Source organism: Nomascus leucogenys, chromosome 22a, assembly GCF_006542625.1.
Source record: "Nomascus leucogenys isolate Asia chromosome 22a, Asia_NLE_v1, whole genome shotgun sequence".
NCBI lineage: Eukaryota > Metazoa > Chordata > Mammalia > Primates > Hylobatidae > Nomascus > Nomascus leucogenys.
Window position 1 is genome coordinate 44,287,737 of NC_044402.1, and position 25,768 is coordinate 44,313,504.

The 25,768-nt window shown below is 40.2% G+C and overlaps 1 protein-coding gene and 1 pseudogene across 1 annotated transcript in view; one reads left to right on the plus strand and one right to left on the minus strand.

Annotated features, from left to right (window-relative positions):
- Positions 1-8,888, minus strand: part of LOC100583856 (zinc finger protein 658) — a 20,932-nt gene extending 12,044 nt beyond the window's left edge. Inside the window, 5 exon segments of the mRNA XM_030804300.1 lie at positions 883-957; positions 960-977; positions 1,259-1,385; positions 6,086-6,112; positions 8,828-8,888. Of these exon segments, the coding sequence (XP_030660160.1) occupies positions 883-957; positions 960-977; positions 1,259-1,385; positions 6,086-6,100 (235 nt within the window). The 5' untranslated portion in view covers positions 6,101-6,112; positions 8,828-8,888.
- On the plus strand, positions 8,613-25,540 carry LOC100582974 (annotated as a pseudogene).
- Positions 25,541-25,768: the final 228 nt, after the last annotated feature.

The window sequence follows — 25,768 nt, forward strand, 5'->3', positions numbered from 1 at the left end:
GATACCATATGACCCAGCAGTTTCACTCCTAGGAATATACACAAGAGAAATAAAAACAATTGTCCATGCAGAAACCTGTAAATAAATGTTTATATTAGCATTATTTGTAGGTGGAATCCCAAATATCTACTGACTGATAAATGGATAAACAGGGGGTATATCCATACAATGGGACATTATTTGGCCATAAAAAGAATGAAACATGTATTTTATATCAGTCGTAAACATCATGCTAGGCAAAATAAACCAATCACAAAAGACCACATATTATATATGATTCAATTTATATAAAATGTCCAAAATAGGCATATCTATAGAGACAGAAGTAGACTGTGGTTATCTAGGGCTGCAGAGGGCAGGGGGGATGGGAGAGTGATAACTAAAGGGTACAGGTCTCTTTGAGGTGATGAAAATTAACTGTGGTGATGTCTGCATATACAGTCATCCCCTGGTATCCATGGGGAGTTGGTTCCAGGATTCTCTTAAATACCAAAATCCACAAATGCCCAAGTCTTTGATGCAAAATGGCATAGTATTTGCATACAACCTATGCACACCCTTTTGTACACTTTAAATCATCACCATATTAATTATGCTACCTAATACAATGTAAGTGCCATGTACATAGTTGTTACATTGTATCGTTCAGGGAATAGTGACAGGAAAAAAATGTCTATACATGTTGAATGAAAGTGCAATATTTCATCCCTGAATAGTTTTGATCTGTGGTTGCTTGAAGTCACTGACCTGTACACTTTAAAGGAGTGAATTGCAGGCATGTGAATTATATCTCAATAAAGCTGTTTCAAAAAAACTTTCAAAGGTGCTCTCCCTCTAAAGTCTACATACCCCCGGGGGCTCCTTCTGTTAACGCCCACTCACCTGGGTACCTCTGGTTCAGGAATTCATCATCTAAGGACCATGGCTCTGCTCCTTGCTCCAACTTGTAGATCACCTGGGTTTAGTAATGCAATATCCTGTAAACAAAATAATTGAGGGTATACATGGACCAGATTCACAGGCTTTTGGGTTTCCAAAGGTAAAAAAAGATATGACAGCAAAGCATTAACTGAGGCTGCTCATTTGAAATTTTTAATGGGAAAGTAATGACATGTTGCTTTTGTTTCTGTAAAGGTTTCAACTACTTCAGACCTTTTAATCCAAAGCCCTTTAATCTCTATAAAGGGTCCATGTGTTTTGATACTTTTTAAAAAGGGACATATATTCTCGAGAGAGCCCCATGGTAAGCTGTGCTCACCCACTGAGACGAGGCGGCTGTAGTTCTCCAGCATCACCTCTCTGTACAGGGTCCTCTCGACAGGGCCCAGGTGCTGCCACTCCTCCTGGGTGAATTCCACAGTCACGTCCTGGAATGACACTGATGCCTGTAACAATATTTATCACAACAAATGTAACAACGGTTTGTTCAAGAGTTCAGAATTGGGTGACACAGAAAATATCTTTGAGAGCTACTACTAAAATGAATGTTTATAAAGGCCTATTTTAGACCCAAAATTGTCTTAACATATGTAACTTAATTAAAACATTTTTTAACTTGCCATAATTTCTCTATATATTTATGAATTCTAGGTTTTTGTAAGACAAAAAAATTCAATGTAAAACAACTTCCTTCCAACCACCTCCTTCCTCCTTCCACATCTCCGCAAATTATCTGGGGTAGTCTCTAGGACATTCACACCCTCCCTGGACATCATCACTGTAAATTCTGGCGGCTAAGGAAGAGATATATGTGAAGTCTGGAGATACCCTCACCAAACTTACGCATAAATAAATGTATAGAAATATATAAGGGTAGAGCAGGTGAAGAGCAGAGAACAGCTACAATAGTTGTAACCGAAGAGACTGGCACAAAAGAACACTTCCTACACTGAGGTCACAGCAATGGATGTAAGAATAGGGATAAAATCACAGAAGAGAAGCAACACCCATTTAATACAATACTTTCCTGTACAGCTACTCAGCTAGCTGTATGAGAAGCTCCTTTTAAAAAAATTTTGTTTTTAATTGACAGAAAGACAAATATTATATCTCACTTATATGTGGAATCTAAAAAGTTCAAACTCATAGATGTAGAGAGTAGAATGGTGTTGACCAGAAGCTAGGGGTGAGGGGTGAGGGGTGAGGAATGGGGAAACACTGGTCCAAGGGTACAGAGTTTCAGTTACATAAGAGGAATAGTTTTTGAGCTATTGCACAGGATGATGACTAGAGTGAAAAATAATGTAACGTATATTTCTGCTTAATGGTGCCAAAACTGGTATTTGGGAAAGAAGAAAACATGTGTTAGAAGATTCAGTGAGAGTTCTGTTCATGTTGATATGTAGCTAGAACTGTTCCTTCAACCAGGACACACATGATTTTAGAGCACAGAAGGTAAGATGGGGATGAAGATAAGCATTTAGGAGTCACTAGCAATTCAGGTAGTGAGTAAAGTTAGCAGAGACAGACAGACAGCTCCCTGAGCACAAAGGGATTGAAGAAAGAAAAGAACCAAAAACAACACCTGAGGAACCACAAAGCAGAAAAAGTATAAGCCACAAAGCCAGAGATGTTTTCCAAAAAATAACAACAGAATCAGGAGGGGGCAGAGTCTTAGAAATTGAGAAAAGAGAAAGTTTCCACAACAAGAAGACTTCAAATTCAAATTAGCAAGTGATGGCAGTGAAGATACTGAAGATCCAAGAAAATTCCTTCTTCCATAAAAGCAATGAGAAACTGGCAAAAACTGCAGAATCAACTTTTTCAGAACTCTAGAAGCTACCAAAGGCTTATAGCAATCTGTGGAACATTGGTATGAGAAAAACAGCTGCATCACAGTAAGAACAATGATCTTGTGTCATTTCAACCTGCCCTATTTCCATCCCTCTCACTCCCACACGGCATTAGCTTTGAGAAACGTCTGAAACAACAGGAGAATCCAGCAGCCTGGTATCCACTGGATGAGGCAGACTGGGTCACAGGTTGGCCAAAGGCTCATTCCCAGAAAACCCTCATTATCTGACCTAGTCTGTGGTTCCCTGGAAGAGCTGACTTGCAAGGCTGATTGTCTGAATTAAGTCAGAGTTCCCCAGTGTGAAAAGCCTTATTCTTGAAGGCATTTGCCAAAAACATTCAAAGGCAATTGTTTAACTTAGCAGCTACCTGAGGCGGTGTACAACACCTGACATAAGTAACAGCCTAATTGAAAAGCTTTTTAGAAAGGAAAAACTGGAGAATGGGATGTTCCTAAAGCTTTTGAAAAGCTCCTATAGATTCTAGAGACTCTAGGTCACCTACATGCATAGAGCTGAGCATATGCCTAGGGCTGTGATTATGCTCTGGAAAGATGTGAGAAGGCCCTAAGCTGGGTGACCCTAGGGTTTGGGGTGAACTGGAAGTGAAGGAAGTGAAGGTTAACATGGGGTTATAAATTGCCTGGATGTCTGTTGAAGGAATGCCCCAGCACTCATGAGGCTCTTTGGCAAAGACTGAGAGCCTTACTTTAGGTTTCAGGCATTTAAGAAAATTTCTGCAGACTTCTGCGGCCACACGTGACAATACACACAGGCTCCACTGAATCAATTAAAAAGTCACTAGACAAATTTCAACAACAACCCCTGCAAATCGAGAAAGTTTTCTGGAGTTGCCACCTTATTTTATTTAAAATGTATAGTTTTCAACCAAAAAAATGCAAAACAAGAAAAGAAACAACCAAGTAAGACCCATATGCAGGAAAAAAGTACAATCAACAGAAACTGCTCATGAGGAAACAGGCATTGGACGTAAACAGACAATGACTTTAAATCAACGATGTTACATATGGTCAAAGACTTAGAGGAAATGATATGTAAGGACTAAAGGAAAGTATTAGAATAGTATCTCACCAGATAGAGGATATAAATAGACAGAAACTATAAAAAGGGACCAAATAGAAACTCTAAAGTTGAAAAGTACAAAACTAAAACAAACATTTTACCAAAGACACCTGTTGAACAGCAGGTCTGAACAGGTAGAAGAATGAAGCGACTGGACAACATGCCCACTGAGATTACGCAGTGAGAAACAGAAGGAAAATCACAAGAAATGAACTCTTGGACAGCACCAAGCTTATCAACATATGCCAAATAGACTAACAGAACAGAGACAGAAAGGGTCTAAAACAATATCAGAAGTAGCAATGGCCAAAAAACCCCACAAATCTGATATAAATGATAAATCTACATGCCCAAAATGCTTCACAAACTTTAAGTAGGATAAACTTGGAGAAAGAAATCCACACTGGCTGGGCACAGTGGCTCACGCCTGTAATCCCAGCACTTTAGGAGGCGGGCAGACCACTTGAGGCCAAGAGTTCGAGACCAGCCTGGCCAACATGGTAAAACCCCATCTCTACTAAAAATACAAAAATTAGCCAGACATGGTGGTGAATGTCTGTAATCCCAGCTACTTAGGAGGCTGAGGCACAAGGATTGCTTGAACCCGGAAGGTGGAGGTTACAGTGAGCCGAGGTCATGCAACTGCACTCCAGCCTGGGTGACAGAGCGAGAGACTGTCTCAAAAAAAAAAAAAAAAAAAAAAAAAGAAAAGAAAAGAAAAAGAGAAAAGAAAAAAGAAGAAAGGAGAAATCTACACCTGGACATGAGAATCAGAGTGTTAAAAAGACAAAGAGACAATTGGAAAGCTGCAACAGAGAAACAAGTCATCATATTACAGGCTGATTTCTAATGAGAAACTATGGAGGACAGAGGGCAATGGAATGACATATTCAAAGTGCTGAAACAAAGACTGTCAACCAATAACCTCTATATCCAGGAAAAACAGAGAAACTGTAATTTTCCCAGGTAAACAAAACCTGAGAGAATTCATCACAGGCAAGACTGCCTATAAGAAATAATAGAGGGAGTGGTTCAGCAAAACTATGGAGACGGCAGTAGGTTAGTGGTTGTTTGGGGCTCAGAGGGAATCAAGTGGTAATTATGGTGTACACAGCTTCTTTCTAAGGCAATAAAAATGTTCTAAAATTGACTGCGGTGATATTAGCACATTATCTGAGAATATACTAAAAAAAAAATCACTGAATTCTACACTTTAAATGGGTACATGGTAAGATACGTGAATTGAATCTCAAAAAAGCGGTTTTAAAAAAAGAAAAAAACAAGGGAAGACAAAATCATTTGGAGACAACAGAGAAGACTAAAGAGCCAAGGACAGAAACTGAGGCTGAGCCGAGTGAAAGGACAAGGAAGGTGGCTCCATGAAGACATCAGCGGGGGAAGGACCGGTGAGGGGCAAGTATCACTAATGGAAATGTTCCAGGACAGAGTGAGACATTGAGGCAAGTGCTGCGGAAAAGCCAAGCAAGTTAAGGAAGAGACCACATCCACTGGATTTGATGATACTCTGGGTAGGTACACTGGAGGTCCCAGGCAAGTGGCAAGAAAAAATCAAGGCATCCCATGAAGAGTTGACGTTAAATGCTAAGTGTGGAAATACCTGAAAGAGAACAGAATTTTGGACCATCTGCTGAGCAACCTGAGTATCATGGGTCCTCAAAATATTTATGGAGAGTGATTTTAAAGACATTCAGTTGATTCATCAGAAAAATGTTAAATTCAACCCTTGCATTGGAGTACTTGAAAAATAGTACTGAATGTGTTCAATTTAGCATTACAATTTCTAATTCTATTGAAGAAGTAATATTCTGTTATTTGGCAATTTATTAACTAAGTCACCTACTTGAAGAACAATAAATACATTTTGTTATCTTTATGTTTATATTCCATGATAAATCAGTTTGCTTTATCTTGCTCATCAATGTAAACCTTTAAGTATTATCTGTCTGACACTCCACCATGGCTGTCAATAACCTCAGAAATAAATCTGAAGCTTAATTTGGTAAATTTGTATATCGGAGGATCTGCATCTATCCACATGCCACTTTGCTCTGCTATTCATCTGCATTTCTACATCTTCTATGAATGTGTCTGATCCATTTCTATTTCTACTTTTCCATGTTAATGTACAGACACATAAACCCTTACAAAACCTATTGTAAAATAAACTGGTTTTTAAAAACCGAACTCACCTGAGACATGTTCATTTTCTGCTGCTCCTGGAAGAGTGTAGAGAACTGTGGAGGTTCAGCTGGGGAGGAGGAAAGAGCAATGGGGTCATGAGAGACCTGGTCTGCCTCACAGTTCTTACAGAGATGGTCCCTGACATGAGATGGTTCGACTTGATAATGGTTTTACTGTGACATAACCCCACTGTAATCAAGGAGCATGTAATCATATTCATGTGCCTAAAAAAAAATATCATCGCACTCAGCTGGAGAAAAGGATTCCCAATGCAGAATGTCCCTTTGACTCTAGAAAAGGGACAGGAAGGACCACTCAAAGATAGCCACACCTGAATATGTGCATCTCTGATAGATTATATGCGCTTAAACTTACATTTTCACTGAGTAAATACTGTTTTTATTGATTTATTAACAATTATGTTCCCTTTTGACTAAGAAAAAAGTAAAAATAAAACAAAGGATTAAGCAAGTTCAGGTACACAGAGATGAAGCTGTTTACCTTCATTAAAGCTAATGTCAAAGAACTACTCAGCTGGGTGTGGTGGATCACGCCTGTAATCCCAGCAATTTGGGAGGCCGAGCGGGGTGAACTGCTGGAGGCCAAGAGTTCCAGACAAGCCTGGTCAACATGGCGAAATCCTATCTCTACTAAAAATAGAAAAAAATAAAAAATAAATAAATTTAAAAATAATTTTTTTAAAAAAAGAACTACTCAGGCTGACTTATTAATCAAGTTCTTACTGTCTTTACACCCAGAATTAGCGCTTCCATGGAAAAAATAAAGATGGGATGTTTTATGCAAGGAATTTCAGGCCCAATATTTTTGGGCTTCCAATATAGGAAATTCTTCCTCTACTACCAGGAAGAGGGAACACTAGTATCACTCTAAATGCCACATGTGGTGATAAACACGGTGTGAGAGGGACTCAGAATGTGGAAGAAGTGAAGGCAGAAAGGCAAATAGGCTGCTGTTTGGGATCTGGACAGCTGATTATGTCTTCCCTGGATATCACGACCTAACCAGCCCTCCAGTAAAGTGCCTTTTTCCACTCAGCGTGACAGTCACTCATCCCTCTCAACCCCAGGGAATTGCCTCCTGCAAGTTAGTCCACAGCAAAGTCACACGGTCTGTGATGGCTTCTGGATGTGGCGACATCACTAAATCTGACGCATATATTATATAGGGAATCAAGAACTGCCTCTGGGGAAGCAATCAGGACCTGCTCCTTTCTAGAATCTTCTGCCTCTGCTCTGATGCTCTAGAAGAGGTCTCCGTCATATGGGCTGTTCTTCTATGGCAGTAGTCCCTAGGACTCCCTCTTTACTGCCTCATAGGAGCTGCTTTGCTCCAGAGGGGATGGGACTTAGGTCTGAGAAACAAACTCAATTGAAACCTTCACCTAATACCCTAAACCTGACTCTTGAGATTCACTAGAAATGTGCGATCCAGCACTGCAGCCATCAGCCACATGGAACCATTGAACACCTGAAGTTTGGCCAGTGCCACAAGTCGAATATTTAGGATGCAATGAGTTAAGTAAAATAAAGCAGTAAAACTGACTTTGCATGCCTCTTCTCTTGCTGTAGCTACTGAAAAATTCTAGACTCTTTTTTTTTCTTTATTGAGACAGAGTCTCGCTCTGTCACCCAGGCTGGAGCACAGCAGCGCAATCTCAGGTCACTGCAGCCTCCGCCTTGGGTTCAAGCGATTCTCGTGCCTCAGCCTCCCAAGTAGTTGGGATTACACGAGTGCACCACCATGCCCGGCTAATTTTTGTATTTTTGTAGAGATGGGCTTTTGCCATGATGGCCAGGCTGGTGTCGAACTCCTGGCCTCAAGTGATCCACTGGCCTAGGCCTCCCAAAGTGCTGGGATTACAGGAGTGAGCCACTGCGCCTGGCCAAAAATTCTGATTTATATTTGTGTTTTGCCTTATCTTTCTGTTGGACAGCACAGCACTAGAATATCAATCTGTGCCTTTGAGGAGACAGCGGGAGCAGTACAAGAGGATTCAGGAGCCTCAGCCTGAATCAGGTTCTGTAGAGACCTGATAAATCGCAGAATGTAATTACCACTTGGTGAGATTCTGTCCACATTTACTTCACAATCATCTACACAGATCTGGTGACAGGCCACTCTGCATAAGCGCTCTGAAGGCTTTAGGCAGCTACTGGCAAGTCTGGGTTTCAGGCAGACAGCATATTAGAAAGAGCAGGACAGGGAGTCACATCTCTCAGCATTTGCATCTCACCTCTCTCACCTACTAGTGTGTGCCCTGGGGTACCCATCCCCATGAACTTTCGTCCATTTTTTAAAATGGCACGTTTATACCAAGGAGGGTCGTTGTGAGGGTTAGGTGAAATACCAAACGATGAGAATAAGTGTCTCATAATTGTGAGAGCAGCTTACACTTCACACAGTGACTATTTACAGACACCTGACAAAATGCTTTACAGGTGACAACTTATTTAATTCTCAGAATAGGAACACGAGTTACTAGTAACCTCCTCCTGTTCGCCGTCAACCTTATCCATGCACATTCCTCTTCCCGCGCCCGCAACCCCGCAGGGCCCGGCAGCCCCTACACCTGCGGACAGGACTCGGCCCGGGCCGGTGGACGGGGCCGGGGAGGAGAGGGGAGGGCCATCCTGGGGACTCCTGAGACTGCCTGCTACTGTCCCCCGCACACAAGCCCGCCCGTCCCCAGGTTTCTGGGCCGCGCGGAGCCCTGTCACCGACGCTCTCACCCCAGGTGCGCAGCCTCGGCTCCCCCGCAGACCTAAAGACTCGGACACCGTGTCCCTTTCAGGCGGGCGAGTGCGGACGGCAGGAGGTGGGGCTGAGTTTACACATGCGCAGAGCGAGCGCCGAAGCCCCATTCCCAAAGTGCTGCGCGGTAGGCGCGTTAACACTGAAAACTACAATTCCCGTGAGCCCATGCGTCCGAAGGAAGTATTATAATTTTTTCTGCTGCTTTGACCGGCTGGGAGGCACCTTCGGGGCCCAGGGTTTTCCCAAATTCCCGGAAGTTGTCAGCATGACCACAAACTGCGAAGCGTGGTTCTCGATGCGATCCTGGTTGGAGAAAAAAGCACCTGAAACAGACATTAACAACTGGGGAAACATGACTATCGACAGGACATTAGAAATATTAAAGAAAATTACCGTTACTTTAAGAATAATAGCTAGACGATGTAGGACATTGTTCTTATATTTAAAAGATATGTACAGAAACATTTACAATTGTATGCTTGTAGTTTAATTGAAATACTTTCAAAATAATTTCTCAAGACAAGGAGAGAAAGCAGATACAGTAATAAGTGAAGAATTGTTAAATCTGCATAATACGTGCACATGATGTTCATTTTACTATTTTCTACTATTCTGAGGGTCTGGTTTTTTTTTTTTTCATACTCAGTAAAAGACGTGTGGGGCAGTGCAGTGCAGGGGGAGTGGAGAGGCTTTACTATCCCTTCGGAAGTATGCCGTTAAACTCAAAGTTGCCAAGGGAAGTAAAAGTACATAAAAATAGCTTTATGAATAAGGTTGTGAAATAGAACAAATACTAGAAAACATAAACGAATAACATCTGTGATCAGCAGGGTTTATGGGGGTTGGAGGAGGAAGCTAGCTATTCAAAATACATATGTAACGCGTGAAAACATATGCAACCCAAAATATGAAAATGATTATTATATCAACCTTGCATTTTCATGACGAAACCTTTTTTGAAACGTGTATACCCATTTGACTGTTTAAAGAATTAGGAATAGATAGGTACTATAACTTTTTTTAATTAATAGACTTTTCTTATTTTTATTTTATTTTTTTTTTTGAGATGGATTTTGCTCTGCTGCCCAGGCTGGAGTGCAGTGGCACTATCTCGGCCCACTGCAACCTCCGTCTCCGGGCTCAAGCTACTCTCCCACTTCAGCCTCCTGAGTAGCTGAGACTATAGGTGCGGGCCACCATGCCTGACTAATGTTTTTTTTTTGAGACGGAGTTCCGCTCTTGTTGCCCAGGATGCAGTGCAGTTCCTGGCTCACCACAACCTCCGCCCGCTGGGTTCAAATGATTCTCCTGCCTCACCCTCCCGAGCAGTTGGGATTACAGGCCTGTGCCACCACGCCCAGATAATTTTTTGCATTTTTTAGTAGAGACAGGGTTTCACCATGTTGGCCAAGCTGGTCTCGAACTCCTGACCTCAGGTGATCCACCCGCCTCGGCCTCCCAAAGTGCTGGGATTACAGGTGTGGGCCACTGTGCGTGGCCTTTTTGTATTTTTTTTGTAGAAATGGGGTTTCACTGTGTTGCCCAGGCTGGTCTCAAACTACTGGGCTCAAGCGATCTATCCACCTCAGCCTCCCAAAGTGCTGGGATATTAATAGATGTACAGAGCAGTTTTAGGTATACAGAAATATTGAGCAGAAAGCACAGAGTTCCCATATACCTCCGCTCGTCAACCCACACACGGTTTCCCCTATTATTAATATATTGCATTAGTTTAGTACATTTAAAATACATAGTTTATATTAGCTTTCATTCTGTCTGCTCTACAGTTCTGAGTTTTGCCAAATGCATGTCTTTTAGTGCGATTTCCACCAATGCAATGATGTAATATCCACCATTACAGTATCATAAAAAATAGTTTCACTGCCTGATATGGTTTGGATTTGTGTCCCTGCCCAAATCTCATGTCAAATTAAAGGAGGGGCCTGATGGGAGGCGACTGGATCATGGAGCAGATTTCCCCCTTGCTGTTCTGGTGATAGTGGATTCTCACAAGATCTGATGGTTTAAAAGTGTGTGGCACTTCCCCTTCGTTCTCTCTTTTGCTCTGCCATGGTAAAGATGTGATTGCTTCCCCTTCACTTTCTGGCATGATTGTTAGTTTCCTGAGGCCTCCCAGTCATGCTTCCTGGTAAGCCTGCAGAACTGTGAGTCAATTAAACCTCTTTTCATCATAAATTACCCCATCTCGGGTAGCTGTTTATAGCAGTGTGAGAATGGATTAATACAGAAAATTGGAACCAGGAATGGGGTACTGCTATGAAGATACCTGAAAATGTGGAAGCAACTTTGGAGCACAGCTTTTTTTATTTCACATTGTGCCAGCAACATTTGTAGAAAAGGCTATCTTTTCTCCACTGTATTGCCTTTGTTCTTTTGTGAAAGATCAGTTGCTGATAGTTGTGTGGGTGTTTTTCTGGGTTCTCTATTTTGTTCCATTGATCTATTAATACTTGTCATTTATTTCACCAATATGACACTGCCTTGATCACTGTAGCTTTATAGTAATTTTTGAAGCCAGGTGGTATTAGTCTTCTGACTTTGTTTTTCTTCAATTTTGAGTTGACTACCTGGATCTTTTGCATTTCCATATAAACTTTAGAATCAGTTTGTTGATGTCTACAAAATAACTTGCTGATATTTTATTGAGATTGTGTTGAATCTATTGATCAAGTTGGTAGGAACTAATATCTTAACATCCCAAAGTGCTGGGATTACAGGCGTGAGCCATTGCGCCCGGCCTGGAATAACTATTTTCTTGTTATTCTGAAGCTACTTTGGGTTCTTTTCTCAGTTCACAAATATTACACACATTTTTCAAATAGCAGAGATTCTTAAATATTCTGAATTTGAAGCCATATCACCCGACACTCATTCAAACTGCATGAAACTGATTATCATTACAAAATCATGACTATTATTAAAAATGATGCAGTACAAACTGTTTTAGGGTAACAGAGTTAAAGAGGAAAAGGCCTTCTTTGTAGGAAGAAATAGAGTTAATAATTTCACAAGGATTAAAAGACTGTCACCACCGTGCAACCTGAAATAATGGTTGTAGGCAATCATCAGCAGCAGCTGCTAAATCCATTCATGATAGCTTAATAAGAATTTCTTAAGATAAAATAACATAAAATTTATCATTAACTAAAGTTTATCATTTTAACCATTTTTAAGTGTACAGTTCAGTGGAATTAAGAATATTCACATTGCTGTGCAACCATCCCCATGATTTTTTCATCTTCCCTAATTGAAAATCTGTACCCATTAAAAACAGCAACTTCCTCTTCCTTCCTCCCACAGCCCCTGGCAACCGCCTTTCTAATTTCTGCATCTATGGGTGTGATTACTTTAGATACCTCATATAAGGGAAATCATACAATTTCTGTCCTTTATGACTGGATTATTTCATTCCCTTAGCATAATGTCTTCAGAGTTCACTCATGTTATAGCAACTATCAGAATTTCATTCCATTTTAAGGCTGAATATGTACCGTTGCATGTATATGCCATATTTCATTTATCTATTCATCCGTTAATGGACACTTGGGTTACTTCCATGTGCTAGCTGTTGTGAACAATGCTGTTAGGAACACGAGAATATAAATATCTGTTCAAGTCCCTGCTTTCAATTTCTTTAGATATATTCCCACAAGTGCCATTTCTGGGTCATATGGTAATTCTCTGTTTAGTTTTTGAGAAGCTGCTATGCTGTTTCCCACAGCAGCTATAGCATTCCAGCAATGTGCAAGCATTCAAATTGTTCTTCATCCTGACCAACACTTGTTTTTTTTTTTTAATTAATAACCATTCTAATCAGCGTGAAGTCGTATCTCGTGATTTTGATTTGTATTTCCCTCATGACTAGTGATGTTGGCTATCTTTTCGTGTGTCTCTAAGTCATTTGCATATCTTCTTTGGGGAAATGTCTCTATTCATGTCCTTTGCGCATCTTCGAGCTAGATTGTTTCTTTTTGTTGTCACATTGTAGGAATTATTTATATATTCTAGAAATTAATCCCTTATCAGATAAGTGATTAGCAAACATTTTCTCCCAGTCTGTGGATTACCTTTTCACTCTGCTGAGACTGTTTTGATGCACAAAGTTTACTAATTTTGATAAATTCCAATTTACCTATTTTTCTTTTGCTGCCTGTACATTTTATGTCAGATCTGGAGAACCATTGCCAAATCCAGTGTTGTGAAGAGTTTCCTCCATTGTGTTCTAAAGTCGTAGAGTTTTAGCACTTACGTTTAGGTCTCTGATCCATTTTGAGTTAATTTTTGTATATGGTGTAAGGTAAGGGTCAGCTCATTCATTTGCATGTAGATATCTACTTTTCCAGCACCATTTTGCTGCTTCTAGGATAGGTAGATTCATTTTAAAAAATCAAATTTGGAAAGTTTCAGTCATTTTCTTTCCCTCCTTTTTCTCTCTCAGTATGCATATATTAGTATGTCTGATGATGCCTCACAGGTCTCTCAAGCTCTGTTCATTATTGTTTACTCTTTTTTCTTTCTGTTTCTCAAACGAAGAATTTCAAATGACTTGTCTTCAAGTTTGTTAATTCTACCTTCTGCCTGCTCAAATGTATTGTTGAAAGCCTCTGGTGACCTTTTCATCTTGCATATTGTACATTTCATTTCCTAAATTTTTATTTTGTTCCTTTTATGTTTCCACTTCCTTGACGATATTTTCTAGTTTTTATACATTGCACTCTGCTTTCCTTTTGTTACTTTTCCATGGTTTCCTTTAGATCTTTGAGCATCTATAGGACATTTGATTTAAAGTTTTTGTCTGTAAAGTTCAATGTCTGTTCTTGCTCAAGGATACTTTCTCTTTTCTGTTTTCCTGTAAATTAGCCATTTTTTTCTTATTTCTTTGCATGACTTAGAATATTTTGTTGAAAACTGGACATTTTAAATGTTATAATGTGGTCACTCTGAAAATATGTTTTTCTCTTTTAAAGTTCTGTTACTGTTGTTCACCATGGTTTGTAGCTGCTTATTTGTATACTGACTTTTATAAACCATTTTTTTAAAGACTGTATTCTTTGTTTTTCATGGCACCTGCTATGGTATATGTGTTCCCTCAAAATTCCTATGTTGGAATCCTAACCGCCAAGGTAATGGTATGAAGAGGTGAGGCCTTGGGAAATGATTAGATCTTGAGAGCTGATACTTCGTGATTGGGATTAATGTCCTTATAAAAGAAACTTCAGAGAGTTAAGTAGCCCCTTCCATCATGTAGGGACACAGTGAGAAGGCACTGTCTATTAAAGGGCAGGCTGGCACCTTGATCTTGGACTTTCTAACCTCCAGAACTATAAGAAATAAATTTCTGCTGTTTATTAACTACCCAGTTTACTGTATTTTGTTACAGAAGCCCAAATGGACTAAGATAGTCTCTGAAGTTTTTGTTCCTTTATCTTGTGGTCAGCTAGTGGTTTGACAGAGATTTCCTTAAACACATGTTTCAGTTGCCTCTGTTTTGGCTGAGCATTTGCTCAGTTGCTGTAAACTGTGACTATTTTTCAGAGTTCTGACAAAGTTGATTCTGACAGATTTTGTTGTGATTTTGTGTGTGTGTTTCTGTGAAGGATGAGCCCTGATGCCTTCTACCTTACCGTTTTCCCTGGCGTCACTCAACAGCTCTGAGAGCTTTCAAGTTTTGACAATTCTTACAGGATATCTTTCCAGTTTTTTTTTCTGTGATTTTTAGTATTGCAGAGCCATGTCTTTTTCTTAAATATTGATAACACAAGGCCAGTGAATTCATACTCAGGTTATGAGGGCCTGCAGTGCATACTTACAGGGCATTTTTCTTCAAGAAAATATATTTATGCCCAGATCTCATAGTTTCCTAGAAACATACCTTTGCTCTTTAGGGAGCAAGTATACTCCCCAAAGCTGTGAATAAAACTGAAATAAATAGTTTTTTAAATTCTTTACACTTTTCTAAGATGTTATCAAGTTGATGGTCCTCTGAGAATAAGAAAAAATAAGGTCCTTAATCCTTTCTTATAAAATAAGACATATACATGAGCCTTATTACAGATTAGATATTTTGGTTTCTGGCATATTATCCACAGAATAAAGTGATTCCAAGTGTATATTTTCTATATTTGGAAAAAAATACGTTCAGAAAAATTCTCTTTGGGAAACTGGCATTGAATGTACACAAGTATTTTGGCATTTTAAAATGTGATTTTTCAAAACTCAGTGGTAAAGAGAAATAAAGGAAAGAAATAGTGAATAGAGAACAATAGTCTTTAAGATTAATTCTGGGAACTGGAAAATCAGATAACATGGTGAATTAAACAAGAAATGTGAAGAGTAAATAGAATAAAAAGGAAAATCTGTGCACAAAAATTGTCAGGACTATATCGGAGACAGGGTTTAGATTAGAGAGGGATAACAGGGTCCAGATTCTCCAACTGTCAAGTATAAATTACATTGGTGGGATACTCATTAGTCCATATACTTCCGGTTGGATTTCTCTCTTTTCCATTCCACTCATCATGAAAATAAATTTAGGATGTCAAGAGTTACCTATATTTAAAGAACAGACTTATAACCCAAGCTATAATATCCCTATCGCATCACAGATATAAATGCACAAGCAGAAGTATAAAACTGGAGGGAGTAAAAGTCATTTTCCACTTCTCTGGATTGGGTTCGTTACTCTATCTTGGCTCCGTTGTCTATTTATGATGTCAGTGTTGTTCAACAGTGATCTTCCTCACCATCAAATTACAATTTTCCTCTTTCCCATCTGTTCACTTATTTTTGCCAAAACAGTCATTTCCCTGATGCATCTTCAACTCATTTTCCACCTACTTTTCAAGATATTTAGTTTCTATTGATTCTAAGAGCCTTAGACATACTCCTTAGAGTTTTTAGTTTTTATTTCTTATACAAATTCTTGTGTGTACTCGACTGTTATCATCCTGCTGCTACCCACGTTCCAGGCAACAATGTTAGGCCGGTCCTGTAAAACCTAATATGGCCCCAAAATCACTGCTTAAGATACTAGTAGATGAAAGAATTAAGAGGCAACATTCTGAAGACAAAAGTTTTACCTCAATTGCATGGACATTTGGTGTTCACACTACCACTCTACAAGTCCGTAGTGTGGTCTGCTTTAGTCTAGACAAGCTGTTAATCCTTTTAAATGTTTTGTTTCCAAAAATAATTTTATGCTGAAAGCTTCTCCTAAGTGTACCCTGCATGCCATCACAGCACAAAAAAATGCTGGTGCCCTGGATATGGTTGTGGCTGTGAGCAATAAAATCCTTTGTCTTTGACCCAGAAGTCTTGTATCTCCTGCCAGAATCCATGAAACTTGGCAAGCATGTTAACTTGCATATAGGGTAAAATGTCATGCCCTTTATAATTCTTGACTAGAATCTTATGTAATTTCCATAATTATCTATTTATTTAGAGCTCCATGGCCTGATGAGAGTCATGAACAACATGTAACTATTTGCCTTTATTATTTAATATAACAACAAATCAGTTCTTCCGACACTTTAGCTACATTTAATGTGCCCAATAGCTACTTGTGTCAAGTAACTATTGTGCTGAAAATGCAAGTATAGAACATTCCCATTATTTGGAGCAATTTTAACAGGACAATGTTTGTTTAAACATTATTTAGTAATTCTTACGGCATGACCAATGACAAAATCAGTATGTTTATCTTTCTTCTTTTTTGAGATGGAGTCTCGCTCTGTCACCCAGGCTGGAGTGCAGTGGCGCAATCTCAGCTCACTGCAAGCTCTGCCTCCTGGGTTCATGCCATTCACCTCCCTCAGCCTCCCGAGTAATTGGGACTACAGACACCCGCCACCACGCCTGGCTAACTTTTTGTATTTTTAGTAGAGATGGGGTTTCACTGGGTTAGCCAGGATGGTTTCAATCTCCTGACCTCGTGATCCACCTGCCTCGGCCTCCCAAAGTGCTGGGATTACAGGCGTGAGCCACCATACCCGGCCTCAGTATGTTTATCTTTCAACTCATTCTTCAACCTCCAATTTTAGTTTCCTGTGTTTCTTAGTTTTTATATTTGTAATGTTAATTATAATTTTACTAATTAGTTTGTCAGCTTTAAGTAATATTGCTGGTGCCTAGTTATATTCTGTACCTTACTTTCCACCTTACTCTCCCACATTAGATACATCATTTCTAAACTTCCCAAAGTAAAGTTCTCTAAAAGCAGAGTCTTGAGAGCAATGTTTTCAAGTGCCCACTTCCGATTATCTAGGATTTCCTCCTGGATACTTTTTGATGGTAATCAATAACGCCTGGGGCCTTTCTGTTCACACACTTCCTCTAATAACAATGGAGGCAGAGGGCGGTGGATCACCTGAGGTCAGGAGCTCGAGACAAGCCTGGCCATCATGGCAAAACCCCATCTCTACCAAAAAATACAAAAATTAGCCAGGCATGGTGGTGCGTGCCTGTGGTCCCAGCTACTCAGGAGGCTGAGGCAGAAGTATCTCTATAGCCCAGGGAGGTGGAGGTTGCAGTGAGCCAGGATTGTGCCATTGCACTCCAGCCTGGGCAACAGAGCCAGACTGTCAAAAAAAAAAAAAAAAAAAAGGAACAATGGAGGTTCTCTTTGCTCCAACTTACCTGAAGATCACTTCTGGTTTTGTAGTGCAGTACAATTTAAATGAAAAATAATTTAGAATGTGGACAAGCCACATGGATTTTAATGCTTCTGAAGGTAGAAGAAAAGACAATTTGAGATTTAATCAAATGAAATCCTCATATTAACTTCTTTTGGGCAAAACTGACAACAAAAGTATTCTTTCCATTACCTAAATGGGATCAATCACTGTAGACGCCCCTGAATCATAAGCCTAAATGACATTAAACTTTAATGAGTCCATTAAACTTTAATAAAAGTTCAAACAATATACTATCTAAAAGAAACTATACTATTTTGACAGAAATACTTCAGAAGTAAAAGAATGCAAAAAATTACAACATGAAAATACTAAACATAATGAAGTTGGAGTAGCTACTTCAATATCAAATAAAATAAAGTTCAGATAAAGCAATATTACCAGGCATGAATGGGACACTGCTTAACAATAAAGGGGACAATTCAGAAAGAGTCCACCGAAATCCTAAATATTTATGCACCAAATTACAGAACTTTAAAATGCCTTAAGCAAATCTATAGTGCAAAAAGAAAAAATAGCCGAACCCACAATTAAAGGGTAGAGATCTCAACACTCTTTTGCCAACGATTGATAGTAAAAGTAAATAGAAATGTATAAGGGAAGAGTCTCATTATGGTGACATTTTTTTTTTTTTTTTTACGGAGTCTCACTCTGTCACCAGGCTGGAGTAAGGTGGTGAGATCTTGGCTCACTGCAACCTCCACCTCCCAGGTTCAAGCAATTCTCCTACCTCAGCCTCCCGAATAGCTGGGACGACTGGTACCCTCCACCACATCCAGCTAATTTTTGTATTTTTAGTGGAGACGAGGTTTCACCATGTTAGCCAGGATGGTGTCAATCTCCTGACCTCACCGTCTGCCCACCTCGGCCTCCCAAAGTGCTAGGATTACAGGTGTAAGCCACATGGTGGCCTTTCTATATGTATCCCTACAGGACAAGCAACAAAGATTTGAACTGCTGGCCAGGCACGGTGGCTCACACCTGTAATCCCAGCACTTTGGGAGGCCGAGGTAGGCAGATCATGAGGTCAGGAGATCGAGACCATCCTGGCCAACACGGTGAAACCTGTAATCCCAGCACTTTGGACTATACTCCAGCCTGAATGACAGAACTAAACTCCATCTCAAAAAAAAAAAAAAAAAAAGAATGGAACTGCCTCTAATCTGAGTCTTGCCATAGCAGCCTGCAATTCTCCTGGAACATAAGAAAAAGGCCTGGGAGGAGCTGCCTCAACACCATCACCCATTTGCCTCCCTATCCGTCTTTGGAGGTTGGCATAAGACAGTTGCTCATTACCTGCTGGTATGTGGAATGATGCTTTCTGCTCTACTCCTACCTAGGGTTTAGCTACAGACCATAATACCCCTTACTGTCATCTAGAATTTGTTCCTCAGGAATGTGGTCTCCCACGAGTTATGTTGCAGTTATCTGACCCTTTTTACATTAGTGGTGCCCTTTTAGGCATGTGGCACAAGGGCTGGGAGCTGTCACCTTTGGCTACTCTTCCTTTCATTGTCTCTGTAAAAAACTCTTTGAATCTATAAGCAACTTGGTGTGTCTTTCTAGACCAAATGACTTCGCTGTTGGCCTTGCCTGCTGTGTGTGCCTGACTCCACCCTACATGGGCCAATACAGCTTCAGTGTTCCTCTGGAAGATATGGGGCCATGTGGACAAGGTTGGGGATAAGACAGATTCCCTGCACAGGTTCTCACCTACATGGTGGGAGAAAAGGGGAGGGTGATACAAGCTCTCCAAACAAAGCATGGAATGGAGCAGTTTAGGAGAGATAAGACTCTCTAAGATCTAGTATTACATGGGATTGCATGAGACAAGTTAGGGGATGATGTAAAAATTGCTGAAATCTGGTTGCATACGCCCTCTCCTAAGGGTCAGGCAAATCCTATTCTACCCTTTTAGGGCCTGTATGGGTCAAGTTAGAGAATATGAGAAGACTCCCTGGGATCTGATAGCATATGCTGTCTGTTGATACATGTTTGGAGTCAGGCAGCTGGAGATGGGATTGAAACCAGCTACCAACTTGTGCCTTACATTTAAGTGTGTTAAGTATTTCTCTTGACAAAGAAAAGCCTGGATCAGAGGGCTATTCTGGTGAATTCTAACAAACATTTTAAAGAAAGATTTACATCAGACTTTCTCAAACCCTTCCAAAAAGTGGAGGAGGAGAGAACACTTCCTAACTCATTCTATGAAGCCAGCATTACCCAGATACCAAGGCCAGAAAAAGGCAGTGTAGGAAAAGAAAACTACAGACCAATATCCCTTAGGAATATTGTCACAAAATCCTCAAGAAAATACTAGCAAACTGATGGCCAGGTGCTGTGGCTCACACCTGTAATCCCAGTACTTTGGGAGGCCGAGATGGGTGGATCACGAGGTCAGCAGTTCAAGACCAGCCTGGCCAATATGGTGAAACCCTGTCTCTACTAAAAATATAAAAAGTTAGCTGGGCGTGGTGGCACAGGCCTGTAGTCCCAGCTACTCGGGAGGCTAAAGCAGGAGATTTACTTGAACCCAGGAGGCGGAGGTTGCAATGAGCTGAGATCATGCCACTGCACTCAAGCCTGGGCAACAGAGTGAGACTCTGTCTCAAAAAAAAAAAAAAGAAAAAAAAAGGAAAAAGAAAATACTAGCAAGCTGAATTAAAAGAAGGAAGGGGAAAAAACCATATGACCATCCCAATTGATTCAGGAAAAGCATTTGAAAAAGATCAACATCCTCTCATAAGTAAAAAAAATAACTCAGTAAACTACAAATAGAAGAAAACTTTTTCAACATAATAAACACTATATATCTAAGAAAACTCCCTGCTACCATCATACTTGATGCTAATAGACTGAACTTTCTTTTTTCTTAAGATCTGGAACAAGATAAAGAGGCCCACTCCTACCACTTCAATTAACATAACTCTGGATGTTCTGTCCAGAGTAAATGAACAAGAAAAAAATTTAACAAGGAATCGAAATTAGAAAGTAAGAAGTCATGTTATATCTGGTCACTAAGGTGATCTTTATGTAGAAAACCCTAAGGATTCCACAAAAACAAACAAGGAAAAAGTATTAGATCTGACAAACACATTCAGCAGAGTTACAGGTAAAAAATCAATCAGCAGATCCAGTTGTGTTGCTACACACTAACAATGAACAACCTGCAAAGGTAATAAGAAAAACAATCCCACTTACAATAGCATCACAGAAAATACCCAGGAATAAATTTGATCACGGAAGTGAAAGACTTGTACACTGAAAACTACAAAATATTGCTGAAAGTAATTAATGAAGACATTAAACCGATGGAAAGACATTCCATGCTCATGGTTAAAAGACAAAAAACCCTTTCTAAGATTCATGTGGAATCTCAAGGGAACCTGAATAGCCAAAACAATCTTGAAAAAGAGAAGCAATGTTGGAGTTCTCACACTTCTTGATTCTAAAACTTACCACAAACTGTGGTAATGAAATATTGTGGTATTGCCATAAGGGTAGACACAAAGATGAATGCAATGGAATACAGCACTCAGAAATAAACCCTCACATACATGATCAAATGAGTTTCAATAAGGGTGCTGAGACTATTCAGTGAGGCGAGGACAGTCTTTTCAACTAATGGTGTGGAAAATTGGGATATTCACATGCACATGAATGAATTAGACCTTTGCCTTACATCACATAAAAAAAATTAAGTCAAAATGGATTAAAGACACAAATTTAGGAACTAAAACTATACAGTTCTTAGAAGAAACTGTGGGGAAATCTTCATGATACTAGATTTGTCAGTGTTCTCAGATATGACACCAAAAACACAGGCAACAAAAGGAAAAATGTAGAGAAACTGGACTCATTAAAATTAAAAAATTGTGCATCAAAGGATGCTACTATCAAGAGAGTAAAGGCCGGGCACAGTGGCTCACGCCTGTAATCCCAGCACTTTGGGAGGCCAAGGTGGGCAGAACATGAGGCCAGGAGATTGAGAGCATCCTGGCTAACACAGTGAAACCCCGTCTCTACTAAAAATACAAAAAATTAGCTGGGTGTGGTGGTGGGTGCCTGTAGTCCCAGCTACTTGGGAGGCTGAGGCAGGAGAATGGCATGAACTGGGGAGGCGGAACTTGCAGTGAGCCACGATGGTGCCACTGCACTCCAGCCTGGGGAATAGAGCAAGACTTTGTCTCAAAAAAAAAAAAAAAAAAAAGTAAAAACACAACTCACAGAAAGGAAGAAAATACTTACAAAGCATATATCTGATAGGAGTTTAATATCCAGAATAGATAATAAACAACTTTTGCAATTCAAAACAACAATAAAACTAACTGAATGTTTTCATTGACAAAATACTTGAATCAGCATCTCTCCAAAAATATATAAACAGCCTATAAGCCCATGAAAACATGCTCAACATACCTGGTCACTAGGGAACTGCAAAGCCAAACCACAATTAAAAACCAATTCATACCCATTTAGGATGGTCATTATTGGAAAAAAATGGAAAATACCAAGTGTTGGTGAGAAGTTGGAATCCTTGTGCAACTGTTGGGGGGAATGTAAATGATGCATCCTCTGTGAAAGATAGTTTGGTGGTTCCTCAAAAAATTAGAATTACCATATGATCCAGTAATTCCACTTCTAGATACAGACCCCAAAGAAAGACCCAACCAGATACTTGTATAACATCGTGCACAACAGCATTCATCACAATAAAGAAAAGGCGGAAGGAACCCAAGTGTGTGGACAGATGAACGGATAAACAAAACACAGCATGTTCACACCGTGGAATATGATTCAGCCTTAAAAAGAGAATGAAATACCTGGTGCTTGCTGCAACATGAATGAACCTTGAAACACTATGCTAAGTGAAATAAGGCAGAGGCAAAGTGACAGATATTTTATGATTCCACATATATGAAGTGTCTAGAATAGATAAATTCACAGAAACAGAAAGTGGAACGCAGATTACCATGATATATGGGTCTGCACCCCACCCACCACCAGAGATCTCTACATGTTTTCACTTGGGTAATACCAATGACAAGAGGAGTAATGTAAAGAGTCTTTTATCCTGTCTCTGAAGCCCTCTAAGAGGGAAGTCTCAACTTCCATGCTGGGAGTATGGGGTATGGGGACTTTAATGACTACACAGTTTCTGTTTGGGATTATCCACAATTTCTGGTAATACATAGCAGTGATGCTTGTGTAACATTGTGCACATGCTTAAAGTCACTTAATTACACACTTTAAAATGGTGAAAGTGGCAAATTTTATGTTATCCATATTTCACCACAGTAAAAATAAATAAATACATAAATAAATAATTGAACTTTGGGAAAAACAAACAAACAAACCTGGCCTGCATCCAGTCTTTCTTTTCCATAGGATCTATGCAGACTGCCCGAATTTTCATGCTTTCTTTATTGGGGGTCAGGGGGTGCAGTCTTGCTCCGTCATCCAGGCTGGAGTGCAGTGGCATGATCTTGGCTCATTGCAACATCTGCTTCCGGGGTTCAAGCAATTCTCCTGCCTCAGCCTCTAGAATAGCTGGGATTACAGGCGCCTGCCATCACGCCAGGCTCATTTTTGTATTTTTAGTAGAGATGGGGGTTTCACCATGTTGGCCAGGCTGATCTCAAACTCCTGACCTCAAGTGATCCCCCCACCTCGGCCTCCCAAAGTGCTGGGATTACAGGCGTGAGCCACTCTACCCTGTCTGATTTTTCATGCTTTCTTTTGCCCACTTTCAAGTTATTTTCCTCCTAGAGACTGCAAGATAGAGTTCACTTGAATTCTGAAGACATCTTTAACAGATGAGCAAAGTTTCCCTTCATGCTAGGTAACGCTTTGATCTTCAAGGTATTCATGGTTAAAAGAGCATATACACTTCAGAACTAAAATAAGATGAAAACTACTTATTATTTGTTTAACCTTAGCACTAAAAATAGGCCTCTGATATTAGAGACTTCGCAATATGATTTCTTCATTAATCTGAATATATGTGTGCATGTGTCTCTGCATATGTGTCTCAACTTATTGTAGCTTTAAAAAAAATTTAAAATCCCCCTTACCATGAAAACAAGGTTATGCTTCGGTTTTCATAAAAGCCTCTTAAGGTTTAAGCAGAATATTGCATATTTGTAATTTAAAATATTGTCATTAAAAGGTGCATTTGGAAGGCCGGGCGCGGTGGCTCACGCTTGTAATCCCAGCACTTTGGGAGGCCGAGGCGGGCGGATCACGAGGTCAGGAGATCAAGACCACGGTGAAACCCCGTCTCTACTAAAAAAAAAAAATACAAAAAAAAATTAGCCGGGCGTGGTGGCGGGCGCCTGTAGTCCCAGCTACTCGGAGAGGCTGAGGCAGGAGAATGGCGTGAACCCGGGAGGCGGAGCTTGCAGTGAGCCGAGATTGCGCCACTGCACTCCAGCCTGGGTGACAGAGCGAGACTCAGTCTCAAAAAAAAAAAAAAAAGTGCATTTGGTGAGACCTAGAAAATGGCCACTTAAAACTGAAAGTAAATACAATGCTTTGTTGACAGGTAGGAGCTGCTTCCTCTTTCTATCTGCCTCCCACCACGTCACTTCTCCCAACAACCCCTTAGCTTCTAGCTGAGTAGAAAGGATGTTCTAGCAGCTACTGAGTAGCTCCTGAAGCGCCTGTATGAAGTGCTTGGTTAGTGTTTCTGTTAAAAAATGTCTAACAAAGGTTTAGGTAAAATTTATCCTAAAGGAGTAAGAGGGTAAATTATTTTGTGAATGAGGCTCTGAGCTGACTCACTGCATATATTGTTGTAAAAATGTGTAACTGGAATAATATGTTGTATGGTTGAACTGTAAGTGCTTACAAAGTATTTTTTAAAATCCCTCTAACAGTCAAATGTTATGCTGTAGGAGTGATGTCTTGTTAGTTGCAAGTTAAAAATCTTTATTAGGGTCCTTGGCTGCACATCAGCAGGAATAACTGATAAGCCCCCAAAATTTGAGGGTGTTGCTTTGATTTTTCTTGTAACATTTCTTGAAACAATGTAGGTAGAATCACATCACTGGATCCCCCTGGCAAAGAAAAAACTGTCGCCTTTTACAAAGAACAGTATGTTCCTGATACAGAAGTTGCAGCTTCTGGAAAATTGCTCCATTCGTGGCCGGGCACTGTGGCTCACGCCTGTAATCCCAGCACTTTGGGAGGCCGAGGCGGGCAGATCACGAGGTCAGGAGATCGAGACCATCCTGGTTAACACGGTGAAACCCCGTCTCTACTAAAAATACAAAAATTAGCCGGGCGCGGTGGCGGGCGCCTGTAGTCCCGGCTACTCAGGAGGCTGAAGCAGGAGAATGGCGTGAACCCGGGAGGTGGAGCTTGCAGTGAGCCGAGATCGTGCCACTGCACCCTAGCCTGGGCGACAGAGCGAGACGTCGTCTCAAACAAACAAACAAACAAACAAAAAAGAAAAAAGTTGCCCTATTCGTGATGCGGAGTTCTGATGGAGAGATATTTGAAGTTGATATGGAAATTGACAAACAATCTGTGATTATCAAGACCATGTTGGAAGATTTTGAGTGGATGATGAATGATGGAGATAATGACTTAGTTCCTCTACCAAATGTTAATGCAGCAATATTTAAAGTGTCATTCGGTGGTGCACTCACCACAAGGATGACCCTCCTCCTCCCCAGGGTGATGAGAACAAAGAAAGGGGAACAGACCATACTACTGTCTGGGATCAGGAATTCCTTAAAGTTGACCAAGGAGCACTTTTTAAACTTATTCTGGCTGCAGACTACTTAGACATCAAAAGTTTCCTTGATGTTACATACAACACTCTTGCCAATATGATCAAGGGGAAAACTCCTAAGGAAACTGACAAGTCCTTCAATATCAAAATGACTTTATGGAAGAGAAGGAAGCCGAGGTGCACTAAGAGAACTGTGGTGTGATGAGAAGCAAAATGTGTCTGACACTGTAACACTATAAAGACAGTTCCAAACACTAGTTGTACTGCTCTGTTTACAGTTGCTAACGTTAGACAAATCCAGCAGCAAATAAATTCTGTTAGCAGAATATTGTCGTCATTGCATGAGCAATCTGAGTAGTTTCCAAGTGTACGGCTAAGTTTCTTCTAGTATGATTGAAAGTTTCTTTTTTTTTCCTCTTAATAAAACTAAACTGTAGGTTCTCTATTTAAAAAAAAAAAAAGAAAGA